The 18,149-nt window shown below is 45.7% G+C and overlaps 1 protein-coding gene across 1 annotated transcript in view; it reads right to left on the bottom strand.

Annotated features, from left to right (window-relative positions):
* Nucleotides 1-18,149, bottom strand: part of DOK5 (docking protein 5) — a 150,747-nt gene that overhangs the window by 43,579 nt on the left and 89,019 nt on the right. The window contains exons 3-5 of the mRNA XM_061438013.1: nucleotides 16,843-16,957; nucleotides 16,641-16,760; nucleotides 13,500-13,689 (exon numbers count right to left, since the gene is read on the bottom strand). Coding sequence (XP_061293997.1) covers nucleotides 13,500-13,689; nucleotides 16,641-16,760; nucleotides 16,843-16,957 — 425 coding nt within the window. The remainder of the gene's footprint in view (nucleotides 1-13,499; nucleotides 13,690-16,640; nucleotides 16,761-16,842; nucleotides 16,958-18,149) is intronic.

The raw sequence follows: 18,149 nt of genomic DNA, 5'->3' as shown, positions 1-18,149 counted from the left end.
AGTAACACACAGGTAAATTAGAAACTGTTAGAGGATGCACTGTTTTAAGACATGTGGCATGAACTGTGTTACTTCTCCCTTTACTAATAAAGGGAAGAGTTTAGGTGTTTGTTATTAAGGAAAAAAAAAAAAGACAGCAGGCAACCCACTGAAATGGTTCTCTATAATTTAGTCAAAAAGGTAACTGAAGAGAAAATGACTTCATCCCTGGAAGAGTCACATTCAGTTAACACGATGTCTCTACCACCTAAAGTCACCTCCCACTGCGGGGAGATACACGTGCAGTTTGCAGAGCCCTGCTCTGGGGGCGCAGGAGACAGGACCTCCCCGTCCCAGCTCCCTCGCATGCTGTGACCTTGGGCAAGTCTCTGGCCTCTTGAAGCCAGCCTCATGTTTCTAATATGAGTAATAAACTCACCCAAACTTCAGAGGGCAGTGGGAAATCTTGTTTTATATTTAGCAAAGGACCTGACATCAAGTAAACATTTAATTAGGACTGGGTGTTGTTACTTGGGCTCTTTAAAACGTCAAAGCCAACGAGGACGATGTCCTCGGGGAAAACATCACGAGACAGACACAACCACAGCCTAGAGGGAAACGTGGGTGACCGCAGCCCGGGACTCAGGTGCCCGTGGGTGACCGCAGCCCGGGACGCAGGTGCCCGTGGGTGACCGCAGCCCGGGACGCAGGTGCCCGTGGGTGACCGCAGCCTGAGATGCAGGTGCCCGTGGGTGACCGCCCAGGAAAGCAGGCGTGCAGCGGGGCAGGCACGCCCGAGGCCGCCTGACAGCACGGCAGTGGAAACCCCTTCCTTGGGAGCAGAGTCATGAACTCAGACAGATGAAGTTTCCCTTTAAGGAGAGAATCCGAGAGTCCACTGTCACTGAATAAAAACTATTATGATAAGGGGTTTTCCCTGGTGGCTCAGTGGTAAATAATCTGCCTGCCAAGGCAAGACACGTGGGATCAAAAGTCTGATCCCTGATCCAACAAGATGCCACATGCCTCAGAGCAAACAGGCCCACGCGCCACAACCACAGAGCCTGTGCTCCAGAGCCCGGGAGTCACAGCCGCTAAACCCTCGTGTTGCTGAAGCCCCTGTGCTCCAGGGCCCGTGCTCCGCAGCAAGAGGAGCCACCACGATGAGCAGCCTGGCCACCACAACTAGAGAGGAGCCCCCGCTCGCCCAGCTGGAGGAAGTCCGAGCAGCAGGGAAGACCCAGCACGGCCAAAAATAAATCAATTAATTAAAAAAAGAGATGATCCTTAAAAGAAACCCCAAAAACGATGACAGGAAATATCGTGTGTTTTGTTTCTCCAGCTCCAGGAAGCTCCAGGTGTCCGTCCTGAAGTGTCAGCCACACCTTAACAACGGAGCGATCAGGATGAAGACAAAGGCCCCGATCTCAGCACGCGCTGCTATATGCTGTCCTCTCTCCCGGGGGGTTGTCTTCAGTGTCGCCAGGGCTCCTGTGACCAGACCCCTCACACACACACACAAACGTCAGGATCGCTTTTCAGATACACGTCCTAACCCTCCTGTGTGTGGGCTTGAAGGTTTGTGGGGGAGAAAATGAACTATCCGAAGCCATGCAACACAGCTAGAATAAGAGAGGGTGGCGGTTTATTACTCGCATCTGTTCCCAAAGATTTAACATGTAAACACAGTCAAAGAGGGATGATGACTTTTATCTTCCTTTTTTGCTTTTTTAAGCCAAGACCTCGATCTATGTCTTTCTGTCAAGGATGCATTTTTCCTCATCCTTCCAGATATAGCAGTTTATAAGGAGCTGGTTGGAAATGAAATGCTAGTCTCAGTTTTTAAACTCAAAGATCATGTTCAGTTGCTCAGTCATGTTCGACTCTTTGTGACCCCATGGACTGCAGCACATGAGGCTTCCCTGTCCTTCAATATCTCCCAGAGTTTGCTCAAACTCATGTCCATTGAGTTGGTGATGCCATCCAGCCATCTCATCCTCTGTCGTCCCCTTCTCCTCCTGCCTTTAATCTTTCCCAGCATCAGGGTCTTTTCCAATGAGTCGGCTCTTCACATCAGGTGGCCAAAGTATTGAAGCCTTAGCTTCAGCATCAGTCCTTCTGATGAATATTCAGGGTTGATTTCTTTAGGATGGACTGGTCTGATCTTGCAGTCCAAGGGACTCTCAAGCACTCTCAAGAGTCTTCTCCAGCACCACTAATTAGCTTCACCTGATGAGATGAAAAGTGTGTACAGGGAAACTGCTGAACACGGCTTGATGATAACGTGTCCAAAACGGATGCATTGTCAGCCTACCCCCACAGACCCCCACTCTGGCAAGCTCTGCAGTTTTAGCTGCTTCTGGGGAGTCATGAACTCCTCTATTTTTCTCCTAACCCACATCCAACCAGTGAGTAAGTTGCTTGGGCTTTAGCTTCAAAACGCTTAAGCCCACTTTCACTCACTGCTACCAGAGTCGTCACAGCCACACCGCCCCTTCCCCTGAGCATCGCTGTGATGCTCCTCTAACTGGTTTTAGTCAGACAGAGTCTAATTTAAAAAAAACGAAACCAGACCATGTCACCTCGTTGCTTAACACTCCCTGTGTAGCCGAGAACTTATCATTGCTTAGTCACTAAGTCAGGTCTGACTCCTTGGGACCCCATGGGCGGCAGCATGCCAGTCCTCCCTGTCCTTCACTATCTCCTGGAGCTTGCTCAAACTCATGTCCATTGGTCCATTGAGTTGGTGATGCCATCCATCCGTCTCATCCTCTGTCGCCCCCTTCTCCTCCTGCCCTGCTTTCCCAAGTCAAGAATTTTATCTTGTCCAACAAGGGTTCTGATCTTTCCCATGGGCTCCTGGGAGGTCAGGGGTTTTGCTTGCCTGGGGTTCCTGACCAGGCAAAGAGTAACAATACGGTTCAGGATGAGCTTTGGGTCACGTGGCATCTGTGCACCTGGAGCTGGAGATCTCCACCTGTGCAGTCGATGACTAACCCACTGTGCAGGCGATGGAGGCTCAACACTCGGACGCTGCAGGTCAGGGAGCGCCCCAGCTGGCAGCATTCCGTGTGAAGGTCACACACTGAGACCAGGAAACATCACCCGCTTCCTCTGCTCCCCATCGCCTGCCCGTCCTCTCCTGGCTGACGTTAGTCTGTGTCGTCTCTGTAATGAGCTATGAGTTTCATAGCTTTCAGTGAATTCTGAGTCATCCCAGCAAATGATTCCACCTTTGTGGTATGGGAACCCCTGAACTTGAAATCGGTGTCGGAAGAGAGACAGGTCTTGGGGACCATTTCTTCAGACTGTGCAGCTCCCAGTGGCTCCCACGTGATTAGGACCAAAAGCCAGACTCTTGCCCGTGGCCCCCGAGCCCCACACGGCCTGGGCCTGCCACGCCTCCGCCTCCGTCACGCGGCGCTTCCCTTCCACCTGTTCCGCTCCAGCCCTGCCGGCCGCCTGGCTCTGCTCTACACGCTCCCCCTCCGCACCCCTACTTGCGCCGGAATCCTCTCCCGTCAGATCCCACATGGCTCGCTCCCTCACCTCTTTCAGGCCTCCAACTCATACGTCACTGACCGAGCAAAACCAGTCCTCTCGCCCTTTTTAAACCTGGGCCCCCGTCTGGCACTTTCCATCACCTTATTTTCCATATGGGACTCACATGTCCCAACATCTATTTTACTTTTTCTTAATGTTTGCTATTGCCTGTATCTCCTCTCCTCTGGAGAGTACATTTCAAAACTGAACATCAGTTTTATTTATTGCTACATCCATGCTGTTTGGAACCACAGTAGCTCTTAGGGTGCACTCAGGGAATGTGTGATGAAAGAACGGTTCATTTTCACTAGCCCTTAACTAGAATTCTGAGGCAGTGTCACATATAGAGTGCTCACGTCCACTAGAGGGCCATCACCTACGAGAAAATGGTCTCACCACACCAATGGCCAACGGGTGAAAAATGCCTGTAAAAAGTGCCCAGCATCACTAACCATCAGGGAAATGAAGCCCACAATGAAATACAATCTCATACCTGTGAGAATGGCTACTGTGAAAAGGGCAAGAGATGACAAGTGGTGATAAGGACGCAGAGAAAAGGAAATCCGTGTGCCCTGCCGGTGGGGATTTAAATTGGGGCAGCCACTGTGAAACACGGTATGGTGCTTCTTCAAAAGAACAGAGTTGCCAAAAGATCCAGCAATTCCACTTCTGGCATATTTCCAGAGGAAATGAAGTCACCATCTCAAAGAAATGTCAGCACGCCTATGTTCACTGCAGCATTGTTTACCACGGCTGAGACGCGGGAACCACCAGAGAGTCCACTGACGCGTGAGTGGATAAGAAGCAACACACGGGAATATCACTGAGTTGCAGAAAAGAGAAGAAATTCCTGCCAGTCGAGACAACGCGGATGGACCCTGGGGGCATTATGCTAGGTGAAGCAGGTCAGAGCAAGAGAGACAAATACTGTGTGATCTCACTGACTTGTGGAATCTTAAAAAAAGCCAAACTCACAGACACCACGAATAGAAAGGTGGTTACCAGGGGTTGGGGCGGAGGAAAACAGGAGATGTTGGTCTAAGGGTATAGACTTCCAGCTGGAAGGTAAATTCTGGAGATCTAATGTACAGCGTGCGGCCCATCATTGGAAATACTGTATTGTATACCTGGAAGACAGCAGATCTTAAGTGTTCTCACCACAAAAAGGGGTAATTATGTGAGGCTGGAATGGAGCAGGACCGCATGGTCCCTGCCCCCCAACCTCCAGCCATGCCCTCTGCCTGCCTTCTGTCTGTGGTAAACCTTAGTCAAAGAATACCTTTAATCAGAAAAGTGAGAAATGCTGAAACAAAGGAAAACAGTCAAAGGAGACTAAGCGGTAATAATGCAGTCATTAAGCATCGCCAAGGACCTTTAGTTCTTCCTCGAGGGCTGTAGATGACATTCTGTGCCACGTCCTGTGTGCTGTCTTACAGATTCCAAAACCCCAGGTGGAGGAGTTAACTATGTGATGACCAGACTGTTCCCAGGACATGAGGGACCACAGCAGAGAACTGGCCACAAATAAACGGGGACAAACAGACCCTGGGACTGAAGACGAGCTGTGAAACAGTCAAGATGCTGCGGTCAGACCACCGATGACCGACGAGAAGGTGACCGTGCTGCTCGGCATGCCCCGCCCCCCAGCTGTGTCTGTCAAAGCTCTCACCCCTGCTTGTCAGCAGGGGCTGGACAGACATCCACCACCCTCACCGGCCCCCACAGCTGCCGGCATCTGAAATGCAGCAGACTTTCCTTTCCAGCAGCCTGGCCTGTTTGTTGGCAGCCGGACCCCGAGTGCATACTCTTTCAGTAGGTAGGTGACGACGGTGTTAACGAACCTTATCACGGTGATCCTTCCGCAACACATACATGTATCAAATCATCACCTTGTACATCTTAGACTTAAATGATGTTCTATGTCATTGGTGCCTGAATAAAGCTAGACAAATAAATAAATTAAATACAAATACACCTTACATTTTTTTAAAGATGGCCACAAGACAGGAGGCATTGATGAGTGTCTAATTTCTTTTTCCAAAGATCATAAGAAAGTCATCCTTTCCTTTAGGGATTTCATATGCTAAGACCATAGACGTTCAGAGGCAAAGGGGACTTGGTTAAGCGTCTTACGATGGCCCTGACTGTGTTCACACCTGAACACCTAGCACAGCGCCTGGCAGAGAACAGACGTGCAATCATGAACGATCTACTAAAGATGAGGATTGAAGAGGTCACTTCCTGGAGTACAAAGGGGACTCTCCCTTCTGGTTTCACACATGCCTCCACGCAAGGAATGCTTATAATGCTTGTCACTTTTATAATTACAGTTACTTTTTAGATCAATGCTAATGAAGAATGAACAGCCATATAAGTACAACTGTAGCTTCTGTTTGCTTTCAAAAGAAGAATTTCGCTTCTTCTGAGCAAGACCGTGTGGGATCAAGCATATTTATATACTTCACAATGGCCTATGTGGCTCCCCGATGGCTCAGTGGTGAAGAATCCACCTGCCAACGCATGAGAGGCGGGTCTGATCCCTGGATCAGGAAGATCCCCTGGGGAAGAAAAGGGCAACACTCCAGTATTCTTGCCCGGGAAATCCCACTCCAGTACTCTCGCCTGGGAAATCCCACTCCAGTACTCTCACCTGGGAAATCCCACTCCAGTATTCTTGCCCGGGAAATCCCACTCCAGTACTCTTGCCCGGGAAATCCCACTCCAGTACTCTTGCCCGGGAAATCCCACTCCAGTATTCTTGCCTGGGAAATCCCACTCCAGTATTCTTGCCCGGGAAATCCCATGGACAGAGGATCCTGGAGGGCTACAGTCCACGAGGTCACGAAGAGCTGGACATGACTTAGCAACTAAACAACAACCATGACCTATGTGGGAAAAGAATAAACAGGTGGATATATGCGGATATATGCAGATATATAAAGGCTCCCTTTGTGTAACCTGAAACTAACATAACATTGTAAATCAACCATACTCCAAAAAAAAAAAAAATTAACAGTTCTCTAATCAACATAGTAGGAAACACGGAATACATTTGCTCATTTGCTTTCAATCCTTTAGTAAGAATGAATATACGCTCTATAAAATACTTAGAAGTAAGAGATTACTAAGTAGCTTGTAATCAAGAAGACAAATAGAGAATACCCAAAGATTTATATTAGAATAACGGTCCTTTTTTTACCTTAAACTCATCAATTAGAGGAAGATAAAATTTTCTTCTTCAATGAAATGTTAAACAGTCTCTTAAAACAGACTGTTTTACCAATTAGTATTGTTTTTAAAGTGATATACAGAAGACACAGATGACTTCTTTTCCAAGACTGTTCAGATGCCTTTACATCCAAAAAAGCCTTTTTCACCAATTTCTGCACTCCATTTAAGAAAAAGGATGGGTCTATGCAATGTCAGTTTTAACATGTTCTTGGCATACTTCAAAGTTTCTCTTAAAACGATGTCAAAAGCACAAGAGAGACATTCCTCGGCTGGTAGAGAGAGGTGCCCAGGGGTGGTACTCATCCCCGGTGTCCCGCCACACGTCACCTGATCCCCTCCCATCCTTGCAGGCGCTGAACCCAGGGCGTCCATTTAAATCAGTCAGGAGGTGGGGCGGGGCCTGGCGCTGACGGTGGGACCTGGGCAGCCAGCTGTGAAATTCACAGGGCAACTGACTGGGTACCTGGCACCGTGCTTCAGAAAGTAACGTTTACAGAACAGTTCTGCGGGGACGCTGCAGTTACAACTCCATGTCAACTGGATCTTCCCGTAAAAAATCAGAGACCCTGCCAGTCTGATCTGCTTCACTGTTTCAGGGCTTCCAAGTGGAAAGAAACAAATAGAAGACTAGAAAATACTCAAAAATAAAATAAGCAACGTGTCCCTTCCCCTGCCTCCCACCCTCCCCATAAGCTAACTGTTCTTTATCTCTGGGGGCAATGAGTAGCAATTAATTGTGCAATTGCACTTTATTATAGACTACAGATTATTTATCAACTCCGGATTTCTTAAAAAAAAACAGAAACCCACAGAGGAATGGTTAGATTTGCCTACACTGGGAAAGAGAGGGATAAACACAATCTAGAAGACTCTTAACAACCTTTGGTCATGATACTGCAGCACAGGAGAGATGAATGATCCTGACTGTAAGTGCTGTACTCAGAACCAAAAGGACAAACAGGAGGTTTCGGAGTTAAACTAAGATAATTATGCACGAGTGCTGGTTGTGTAGTATGCCTTCTCTTCCTTCGCTCTGTAGAGGTCATTAAGAACTAGGCTGTGAAAGTGTTAGTCACTCAGTCACGTCTGATTCTTCGCAACCCCATAGACTGCAGCCCGCCAGGCTCCCCGTCCATGGGATTTTCCAGGCAAGAACACTGTCGTACCCATTCCCTTCTCCAGGAGATCTTCCCAACCCACAGATTGAACCCAGGCCTTCTGCACTGCAGGCAGATTCTCTGCTGTCTGAGCCACGGGGGAAGTCCAAGAACCAGGCTAGAGGGCACATACGTAACTCATGACTGATTCATGTTGTTATAGCAGAAACCAACTCAACATCGTAAAGCGATTATCCTCTGATTACAAATGAATTTTACATAATTATTTAAGAGAAAGAACTAGGCTAACCTAGTAGAGCTGTCACACTTAGCCTTCTTAGGAATCTTAGGGCTGGGGAGTAAGAAGACCTGCGTGTATTTCTGAATCCGCCTTTCACTCACTGCTCTGGTGTGCCTTTGGATCAGTTGCACCGATGCCCAAGCTTCCTCTTAGGATGCGAATAATAATATCCCCTGGTTTATATGACCAGCAAATGACTTAAATGAGATAGTGCGTATAAAATGTTTCATATAACAACTTTCTTACAGCAGTTAAGTGAAAGTGTTGGTCGCTCAGTTGTGTCCGACTCTGTGACCCCATGGACTGTAGCCTGCCAGGCTCCTCTGTCTATGGAAATCTCCAGGCAATACTGGAGTGGGTTGCCATGCCCTTCTCCAGGGGATCTTCCCGAGCCAGGGACAGAACCCAGGTATCCCGCACTGCAGGCAGACTGTTTACCATCTGAGCCACAGGGAAGCCCCTTCCTTACAGTACGGGCTCAGTAAATATCACTAGTCGTTCAATGGCTGACATGCCTGCTACAGTATGGACCTGACAATTCTTTGTTGCTGGGGTTGTTCTCTACAGGTTACGCTGTGACAACTAAAAATGCCTCCAGACACCACCAAGTGTCCTTTGGGGGCAAAATCACCCCCTGGTTGAGAACCACTGTTCTGTACCTCAGCACCGTGATGAGTGATATTGCTAATTATAGTCAAATAGCTGCCTTTCTTTAATTGCTTTGAGCAGTAATTAAATACTCTGTTGGACACACTTTGTTAAGATTTTTTTTTAAACTTCACAGGTCTTCCGAAAGTGTCAGTACCTCCTTCCAGCTTTGCGAGAACCGCACCATTCCACAAAGTCCTCAAAGCAGCTCCTGACACGGAGTCAACACCTGTAAGAATCTACTTCGCTTCTTTTCACTGATGGTGTGAGATCTCAAGGCTCCTGGAGGACCCACGTGGAGTCAGGGTGACGCCATCTAGAAGGAGCAGGACTGTGAGATACAACCCAGGATCCTCATCTGGCCTCTGAGTCAGCCCAAGCCTGAAGCCAGCCGTGCCACCTGCACTGGCTCTGAGGGTCCGTGGATCTCTCTGCTCTTTGCATCCCTTTGGGTTGACACAATTGCCTAGTACCTGCCAGGCGTTAACGTGGGTGTTTGTCTATGCACCTTTGTTAATCTTCACAGCCATCTTGTGGGAGACAGAATATTACACTCATTTCACAGGTGGCTGATGGAATCGCAGAGAGTTAACTCATTCACTCAAGGTCCCACAACCAGTATGAGACTAACTCTAATTTCATTTCCTCCGACTCCCAGCCTAGCTTATTACACACACCCCATTGTCAATCTTGGTGCCTCAAAATGGGCCATTCAACAGGAATAACACTTAGTTTCAGCTCAAACACAGGTTCTGTCCAGATGGAGCAGAATTCTCCCTGAGGTCTTTGGGAAGACTGCCTGTGTCCTAGAGGGGAATGCTGTGATGCCTTTGCAGACGCATGCTGGATATGTGAAAACCACCTGCCCGGAGAGACTTAATTCCTGTTCACCTATCAATGTAAGACAAGGAGGAAATTATCTTGTTTTGAACACATCCAAAAATAGCCAAGGGAAAAAATTATCTTCACTAATAAAGCAAGGCAGATATGAAATCTTCACACTCGGGGGAACATGAACGATCTTATTATCCTGAGCATCTTGATGGTAACTATAAAAATCCATCTAATTTGAGGTTCAGGCAAAATATAAAATGGTAATATCACCTTGCATTTAATACTGTCTGGATCCTGCAAACCCAGTCCTGCTCCAAAAGTTCCTATAACAAAATCTCAAAGACACTATGTAATAGAAGCCCAGCACCTTCTGGGTCATCTATATCCATCACTGCTTTTACCTACAACCACCCCAAAAGGAAGTTAATTACTTAGATAAACATAAAAGGGAAGTTAAACACTTCATCCACAGTCAACAGCTAATAAAAAACAGAGATCAGACTCCACTGCTGGCTTTCAAGACAGAGGAAGGGGACTATGTACCAAAGAGTGTGGGTAGCCTCTAGAAGGTGCAGACGGCTGGCAAGAAAACAGGAAACTCAGTCCTACAACATGGAGCTGAACTCAGCCCACAGCCCGAATGAGGCTCAAAGCAGGTTTATCCCCAGAACCTTGAGAAAAATCTTGCTTTTGTGAATCGTAGCGCAAAGAGCCAGCTGAGCCAGGCTGTGTCTCGACTTCTGACCTGATAAACGGCTGTGACTTATAAGTAAAAAAATACGTATAAATAAATCAATTGCTCCCACTCAGTGTTTAAAGAAAAAGAATAGAGATCAGACCTTAGGGTTTCTCTGACTCCCAAACCAGGGCCCCTTATGCACACAGCATGCTGTCTGAGAAAGGAGTCAGGTCCTGAGAGCACAGCCCAGCAGTTGGCCTTCTGACCGTTCATTCGGTCTCCAGTTTGCACAGCCCCACAAAGCACGACCACTGAACAAGGATGCTGTTCAAAATCCACACATATCCCAGGTCCCTACAACATCTGAGACACAACGCTGTGGGGATGAGCTGTAGGTGTTAACAGTATCTAACCACTGGAGTGTTTGCACGAAATACCCCAAAGGACAGAACACAGAGAGGAAAGTCATGAACTAAAAAGCGCTTTCATTTTCCAAGTCAATGTTCATGCTGTGGTCAAAGACAATCGGAATAGTTTGGAAATTCACGTCTTCAGCGTACCTTCTTTTCCTCCACCACTTCTTGCACTCGAGCTCCGTATACTCTTCCCACATCCACATCGGCCACCTCTGTCCTCTTACTTACAAAATGTGAACACACTTACACAACAACACACACACAATCACACACAATAACACAATAACATAAACAATAACTAACACACAATAACATATATACACAATAACAACACACGCACAATCACACACACAATAACACAATAACACAGATTAACACAATAACATACACAATAACTAACATACACAATAACATGCAAGAAAAATGGAAAAATACGAATTTTGGAATAAATGTTGCCCAACTGGAGAAGGGAATGGCAAACCACTTCAGTATTCTTGCCTTGAGAACCCCATGAACAGTATGAAAAGGCAAAATGATAGGACACTGAAAGATGAACTCCCTGGGTCAGTAGGTGCCCAATATGCTCTGAAGCTGAAACTCCAGTACTTTGGCCACCTCATGCAAAGAGTTGACTCATTGGAAAAGACTCTGATGCTGGGAGGGATTGAGGGCAGGAGGAGAAAGAGGATGAGATGGCTGGATGGCGTCACTGACTTGATGGACGTGAGTCTGAGTGAACTCTGGGAGTTGGTGATGGACAGGGAGGCCTGGCGTGCTGCGATTCATGGGGTCCCAAAGAGTCGGACACGACTGAGAAACTGAACTGACTGACTGAAAATGGGCCCTTAACATGTTGATCAATGCAGAACTCTCCTGCAAGTGAACATGAAATATGCGTGGGGAATGATGTGAGGTGTACAGCCAACAGATAAGTCTACTTTCAGTGACAAAACACCTTTCATACCCATCGTCACTGGCTACAGTTTATACATAAATGATTTTGGAGGGAATCCTGATGGTCCAGCAGTTAGATCCTTCACTTCAACTGCAGGGGGCAGGGTTCAATCCCTGGTTGGGGAACTAAGATCCCATAAGTCACGAGGCATGGCCAGAAATATTAAAAATGATAATAAATGATTTCTGACACTGAAACAGGGAGAAATACCCACCTTCCCAAACAAATTCTTAATTTTCTATCAAGATTTCCCTATAAGGGTAATAAACAAGTAATTCTGACTTAAGGACACTGCTCTAAAGATTAAAGTTTTACTTGCTAATGCAAGAAACTTTGTGTCTCTGAAAGACTCACTGATGTGTTTATACCATTTCCATTTCCAGGTTCTTAAAATGTAAACAGACCAGAGAAGAGCTGCATGGGTGAGAAGGCTTTAAACACTTTCTAGAATAATTGTAAGAGCACTGACTCGATCATCTATCTGAAAAGGGAATTTTAAATAATTGGGCAATGTTTATACTGAGGTGAGCAGATTAGTGTGAGTGGAGCATTACTATGGCATATTCACATGGAGCAGAGTTTTAGGTGTTTAGAAGTCATGTCATTATTATGTCAAGTACCCTACTCCTGTGAGGGGAGAACTGTCTACTTTATAAACCAAAAACAAAAACCTTTTAAAGTCACAAGTTGATTTTTTTCAACTTTAAAATCAGGCCATATACAGAAGAACTTGGATTTCTTAAAATTTAGAAAGAAAGATTGAGAGCAGGAGGAGAAGGGGACGACAGAGGATGAGACGGTTGGATGGCATCATCAACTCAATGGACATGGGTTTGGGTGGACTCCAGGAGCTGGTGATGGACAGGGAGACCTGGCGTGCTGCGGTTCATGGGGTCGCAAAGAGTCAGACACGACTGAGCGACTGAAATGAACTGAGTCATTTGAAATTCTAAAATATAAAATTAGATCTGCAGTGTTTCCGAAAAAAGAGCATACATTCTGAGGAAAGAGGGTGACAATAAGATGCTGATTAGACTAATATTTTGTAGCTAATGATCAACCCCATATTACTGCACCCCCTTCTCTCTCCAAAATTAACTTTGAAAAGGAAACAGGAAAAGCCTCGAAAGTGCTTATTAGGTATTGCAGTAACCAAGTTATGAAATCAATCTCTTCTTAATATTAGTGTCATTCATTACTGTGTGAGAAAAATAGATTAAACTTAATAAACTGTAACTTGAAAAATATCAACAGCCCCTAATGTTAGTTCAGTGAGGAAACATAGATATCAAAATAGGAGTTTTCCAAAAACGAGGAAGTTGGCCTCTGTTCAGCATGACCTGGCAAGAGTACAATCTTAGCACTGGTTCCTACTTCAACGTCAGGTTGTGGTATGGGCTCAAACCGTGTAATGAAAATTTCACATCACATTCATGAAACATCAGCCCCATCCCTGGAAAACAAAGCCATGCTGAATATGCGAACAGTGGTTTAGTTGGTAAAGAATCTGCCTGCAATGCAGAAGACACGAGTTCAATCCCTGGGTCCAGAAGATCCCCTGGAGGAGGAAAAGGCAACCCACTCCAGTGTTCTTGCCTGGAGAGTCCCACGGACAGAGGAGCCTGGTGGGCTACAGTCCTTGGGGTCACAGAGTCAGACACGACTGAGCGACTAACCCACCACACCATTCACAGCATCACAGTCACAGGTCCAGGCGTCTTCCCAGTGTGCTTCACGCTGGATCTCACAGGAAAACCCAGGCCTCACATGACGTGAACTTCGGGAAAAAGTGCAGACAGACAGTCATGGAACTCACCTCCCTGCCTCAAAAGTGAACCAGGCAGCATCTCGCCCATACCGCCGCAGCGCGCTTAGCGGCCAAGAGATGAGTTTGACTCTGGGATTCTGGACGTCCCAAAGACAGATGTGCTCACATGTGATCTGCAAGGCACATTCGCCATGTACATCTAAGTTAGGAGATGGCAGCAAATACACATTGAATCTCTCTGGGAGAAAAACAAAAGGTTAGTCTAAAATCCCCAGGAATAAAACATCACAGACACAGCAGGAACAAAGAGGCATTTCAAACAATTCAAGCTCGTATTCTAGGTTTTGGTTGAATGTTCAGGAAGACAAACCTTTCTCACAAATCAACACTTCCAGAAAATGCTTTTTTAAATGAAGACTACATTAAATAACACAGGAAAGATGCAGTCTGGTGGTCAATGTACATGCCACAGTATTTACAGGAGCAAAGATCATTTTTACAATATTTTAGCTTGCATAATAAAAATTGTGCATGCCAGGAAGAGACTCTAACAATGAAACCATTAAAAACAACTTTTTTTCCTGCCAAGTACTTGTTAATTACACCCACACTTTTGTGTTCACAAAAAATGCAGGTGCAAAATCATTGTTGCATGGTTTATTGATATTAAAGTTATATTAATCAATTTATAATTTTCATAACACTATTCTACCTCAAATTATTTAAATAAAACTAATAGTATGCACTTAACTGACCAACAGTTTGGAAAAATTCCAATGAATTTGGACTCATTTTAACAAAGAGCTCTCGTTAGCAAAATACTGGAAAGAAATATTCATTTGCTTATTTGTGTGACTTAAAATTTCACCACGATTACTCTGAATAAACTACTTGGCTTTTTACTGCAACTGAATTTTCATCCCCACAGATACAGTCATGGTATTTCTGTTACATTTCTACAAAATTCATTAATTCAGGAAGTTACAGAGTCTAAATTTTGAATGAAATATGAATAAAAATATTATTACTATAGCAAACGCTTTTTTATCTATTTGTCATTACAGCAGACTGCATCTGAGAAGATAGTAGACACTAACAGTATCACTGGTATTCTGAATTAATACAAAGTCAACAGAATTTTCATAGACTTTAGTTAAGTTTAAGAAACAGGAGTGTCAAGATTATGTTTACAAATGTATTCAAGCATCTAGTCTGCAAATTTTCTAAGTGATTTCAAACTCCCAATAAGCAAGCGTTAGCTGCTTTCCAGTAACTGTTATTTTAAAAGTAAACTCTGATGGAGTAAATTTCTACCTGGAGAGTTCTGAAATAAGAAAGACTGCCATCAATAAGCAAAAAATAAGAGAGTCCATGGGATCGCAGAGTCGGACACGACTTAGCAACTAAACAACAACGATAACAGAGATCCTTCCCAAGTCACTCGCTTGGAAGTTCTGTAATCACCTTGTCCAGGAATAACAGTAACATTGGTAAGAGTGACCACTTTACCGTAACTTTAAGTCATAGTTAATCTTGCAAAGTACCTCAGAAGACAGAGCTGAGTTTTGCTATAAACCCCAGTAGTTATATACCAGAGGTATTCTTATTCCTCTTTGACAGAACAGGAAACTGAGGCTCAGAAAATTGGTACCAAAGGGCAATTCCTGACATGCTTAGTCGCCCAGACATGTCTGACTCTGTGACCCCATGGACTGTGGCCCACCAGACTCCCCTCTCCTTGGGATTTTCCAGGCAAGAACACTGGAGAGGGTTTCCATTCCCTTCTCCAGAGGATCTTCCTGATCCAGGGATCAAACACAGGTCTCCTGAACTGCAGATGGATTCTCTACCATCTGAGTCACCAGGGAAGCCCGACCCCTAGGAACAGGCAATTTGTGAATTCAGTTTGGGGCACTCTCTGAATATAGCTTTGCAAATATAAAATGTGCAAGGCAAGTGCTGATCTGGGCTCTCTAAAAAAATAATCAGCGCCTGCCACGTTTTCTCTGTATGTCGGTTACAAGAGCATTCGGAATTAGTGGACTTCGGAGGGAGAAGCCTGGGGCGTGTCTGTGTGACCTTGGTTAATGACTTCACCTCTGTGCAGCTCAATTTCCCAGTCTGCAAAGAGGCTCCTCTGAATCAGCCAGCACGTCTCAGACTTTATCAATAACACTTCCCTGGAGACGGATTATGGCGGACACGGAGCATCTAAAGGAGCCGCCGACTGTAAATGTGTCATGAAGACACAGTTCCGGCTGTGACGGAGGGCATTTTTCTCACTAACAATTGACTGTGGATCCATAGAAGGGGTCAGCACAATCCCACCTCTGCAGTGTTCATAATCAGGCCAGGTGACCCCCAGCCTCTTTGGCTGTGATATATCCTCACAGATCAAGTCAACAGGCTGGTGCGGAACTCTAGGAGTCAATCTATCCTGTTACAAGGCATTTGGGAACAAAGAAATGATTCCTCGCCTCCAAACTCATACTGCAAATCAATAGTGAGTTTCGTTGAAGTGTTTGTGAACATTTTGGTCATTATTATTTATCATGATATATTCCCAGGTTGAGTGTTGAGCTCAAAGAGTTGGCTCAAGTGTTTTAGTTAAAAAAAAAAAAAAATTTACAAATTTTAGGTAGGTTTACTCTTGATGAAAAATTCAGGAAGTCTGGATTCTATTAAAAACACTGGAAAGCATTCAATAAAAATTTAAAGTGGAAGAAAAGGAAGACAAAAACCCACTGCACGTGTACACCATAAATACAAGCCCAGGAGTACGCGTCTAGAATCAAGCCCTAGCTATTGGACCTGACGCCAGATCTTTAGCTCTTTTAAGCTTCATTTTCCCATCTGCAAATGGGAGGTGATAGTACTTATATCACAGTGTGCTGGGAAAATTAAATGATCTGACGCATCGTCCAGAGAAAAGTAACACAGAAACACAGCGGGTTTCTCAGAGCTTCCAGCTGATATGATTCATGTCGATCCAGTCCTGTTAGTCACCGAAACATCTTGAGAAACACACAGAAATGCTAACCGAGGTTTAGGTGAAATAAAAGGTTATTTTTACTTCTTCCTTTATACACTTTTCTAACTTCAAAAGTTTTACATCAAGATGTCTTATGTTTCATTATATGGGGGAAAAAACAGTTTAAGAAAAGAGAGGAGAGGACTTTCTTTACATACCACTCTGCTCTCTCTCAACTCCGGTGGCCAGCAAGTCAGGCTCTCCGAGGCTGATGTCATTGACCCGCGTCCCCACACACTCCATCTGGAGGACTTTGCACCACTCGTCAGCCTCAAGATCTGCGGAGATGCCAGAGATGAGCGCGGCTGCCCGGCGCCTGCCGGGGAGCACAGAGCCTCGGCCCCCGCCCCGCCAACACACCTGACTCGCAAGCGAAGGTCTTGGAGGTGTCATCACCGAAGTAAATCCCGATGGCGTGCTTCTTGGTGCTTTTTGGCAGCCGAGCTACGCTCTTCACGTTGTTGAGTTCTGTAACCTGAAAAATGAACCACAGTGAGCTAGAGCACAGAAAGAAAGCTCCCACTGACACCAAGCAGAAGGGAGCAGGCCCGTTCCAGGGGAACACAAAGGGGACTTGCCAGAAGAAGAGCATGTCCGGCGATTATTTCAGTGTTGCCCTCAGAGCCCTAGCAAGGAGGTTAACACATTGCCTCCCCTTGTCAGATTTCTCTGAAGCTAACAGGCGCCACAGCCTCAGAGCTTCACAGACATAGGCGCTTGCTTCATACATATACCTTTTCGATAGGAGTGTGACTGTTTCACAGAGTGAATAAATTGTGTGTATACATTTAACCCCTCCCTCAGGAGTCTCCCCCCACCCCTGACTGCACCTCCCAGGTCGCCCAGGGCGCCCACCTGGGCTCCCAGTGCTACCCAGCAGGTGCCCACTAGCGCGCTGGATGAAGCACAAGCTGGAATCAAGATTGCCGGGAGAAATATCAATAACCTCAGATATGCAGATGACACCACTCTTAGGCAGAAAGTGAAGAACTAAAGAGCCTCTTAATGAAAGTGAAAAGAGGAGAGTGAAAAAGTTGGCTTAAAACTCAACCTTCAAACAACTAAGATCATGGCATCTGGTCCCATCATTTCATGGCAAAAAGATGGGGAAACAGTGGAAACAGTGAGAGACTTTATTTTGGGGGGCTCCAAAATCACTACAGATTGTGACTGCAGCCATGAAATTAAAAGACACTTGCTCCTTAGGAGTAAAGTTATGACCAACCTAGACAGCATATTAAAAAGCAGAGATATTCCTTTGCCAACAAAGGTCCATCTAGTCAAAGCTATGGTTTATCCAGCAGTCATGTATGGATGTGAGAATTGAACCATAAATAAGGCTGAGTGCCGAAGAATTGATGCTTCTGAACTGTGGTGTTGGAGAAGGCTCTTGAGAGTCCCTTGGACTGAAAGGAGATCCAACCAGTCCATCCTAAAGGAAATCAGTCCTGAATATTCACTGGAAGGACTAAAGCTGAAGCTGAAGCTCTAATACTCTGGCCACCTGATGCAAAGAACTGACTCATTTGAAAAGACCCTGATGCTGGGAAAGATCCTCCTGAAGGCAGGAGAAGGGGACGACAGAGGATGAGATGGCTGGGCGGCAACACCGACTTGATGGACATGAGTCTGAGCAAGCTCCGGGAGTTGGAGGTGGACAGGGAGGC

The sequence above is a fragment of the Bos javanicus genome, chromosome 13 (assembly GCF_032452875.1).
Source record: "Bos javanicus breed banteng chromosome 13, ARS-OSU_banteng_1.0, whole genome shotgun sequence".
In the NCBI taxonomy this organism is placed as follows: domain Eukaryota; kingdom Metazoa; phylum Chordata; class Mammalia; order Artiodactyla; family Bovidae; genus Bos; species Bos javanicus.
The sequence above is the reverse complement of the archived record's forward strand: the minus strand, read 5'-3'. Positions and strand labels throughout refer to the sequence as shown.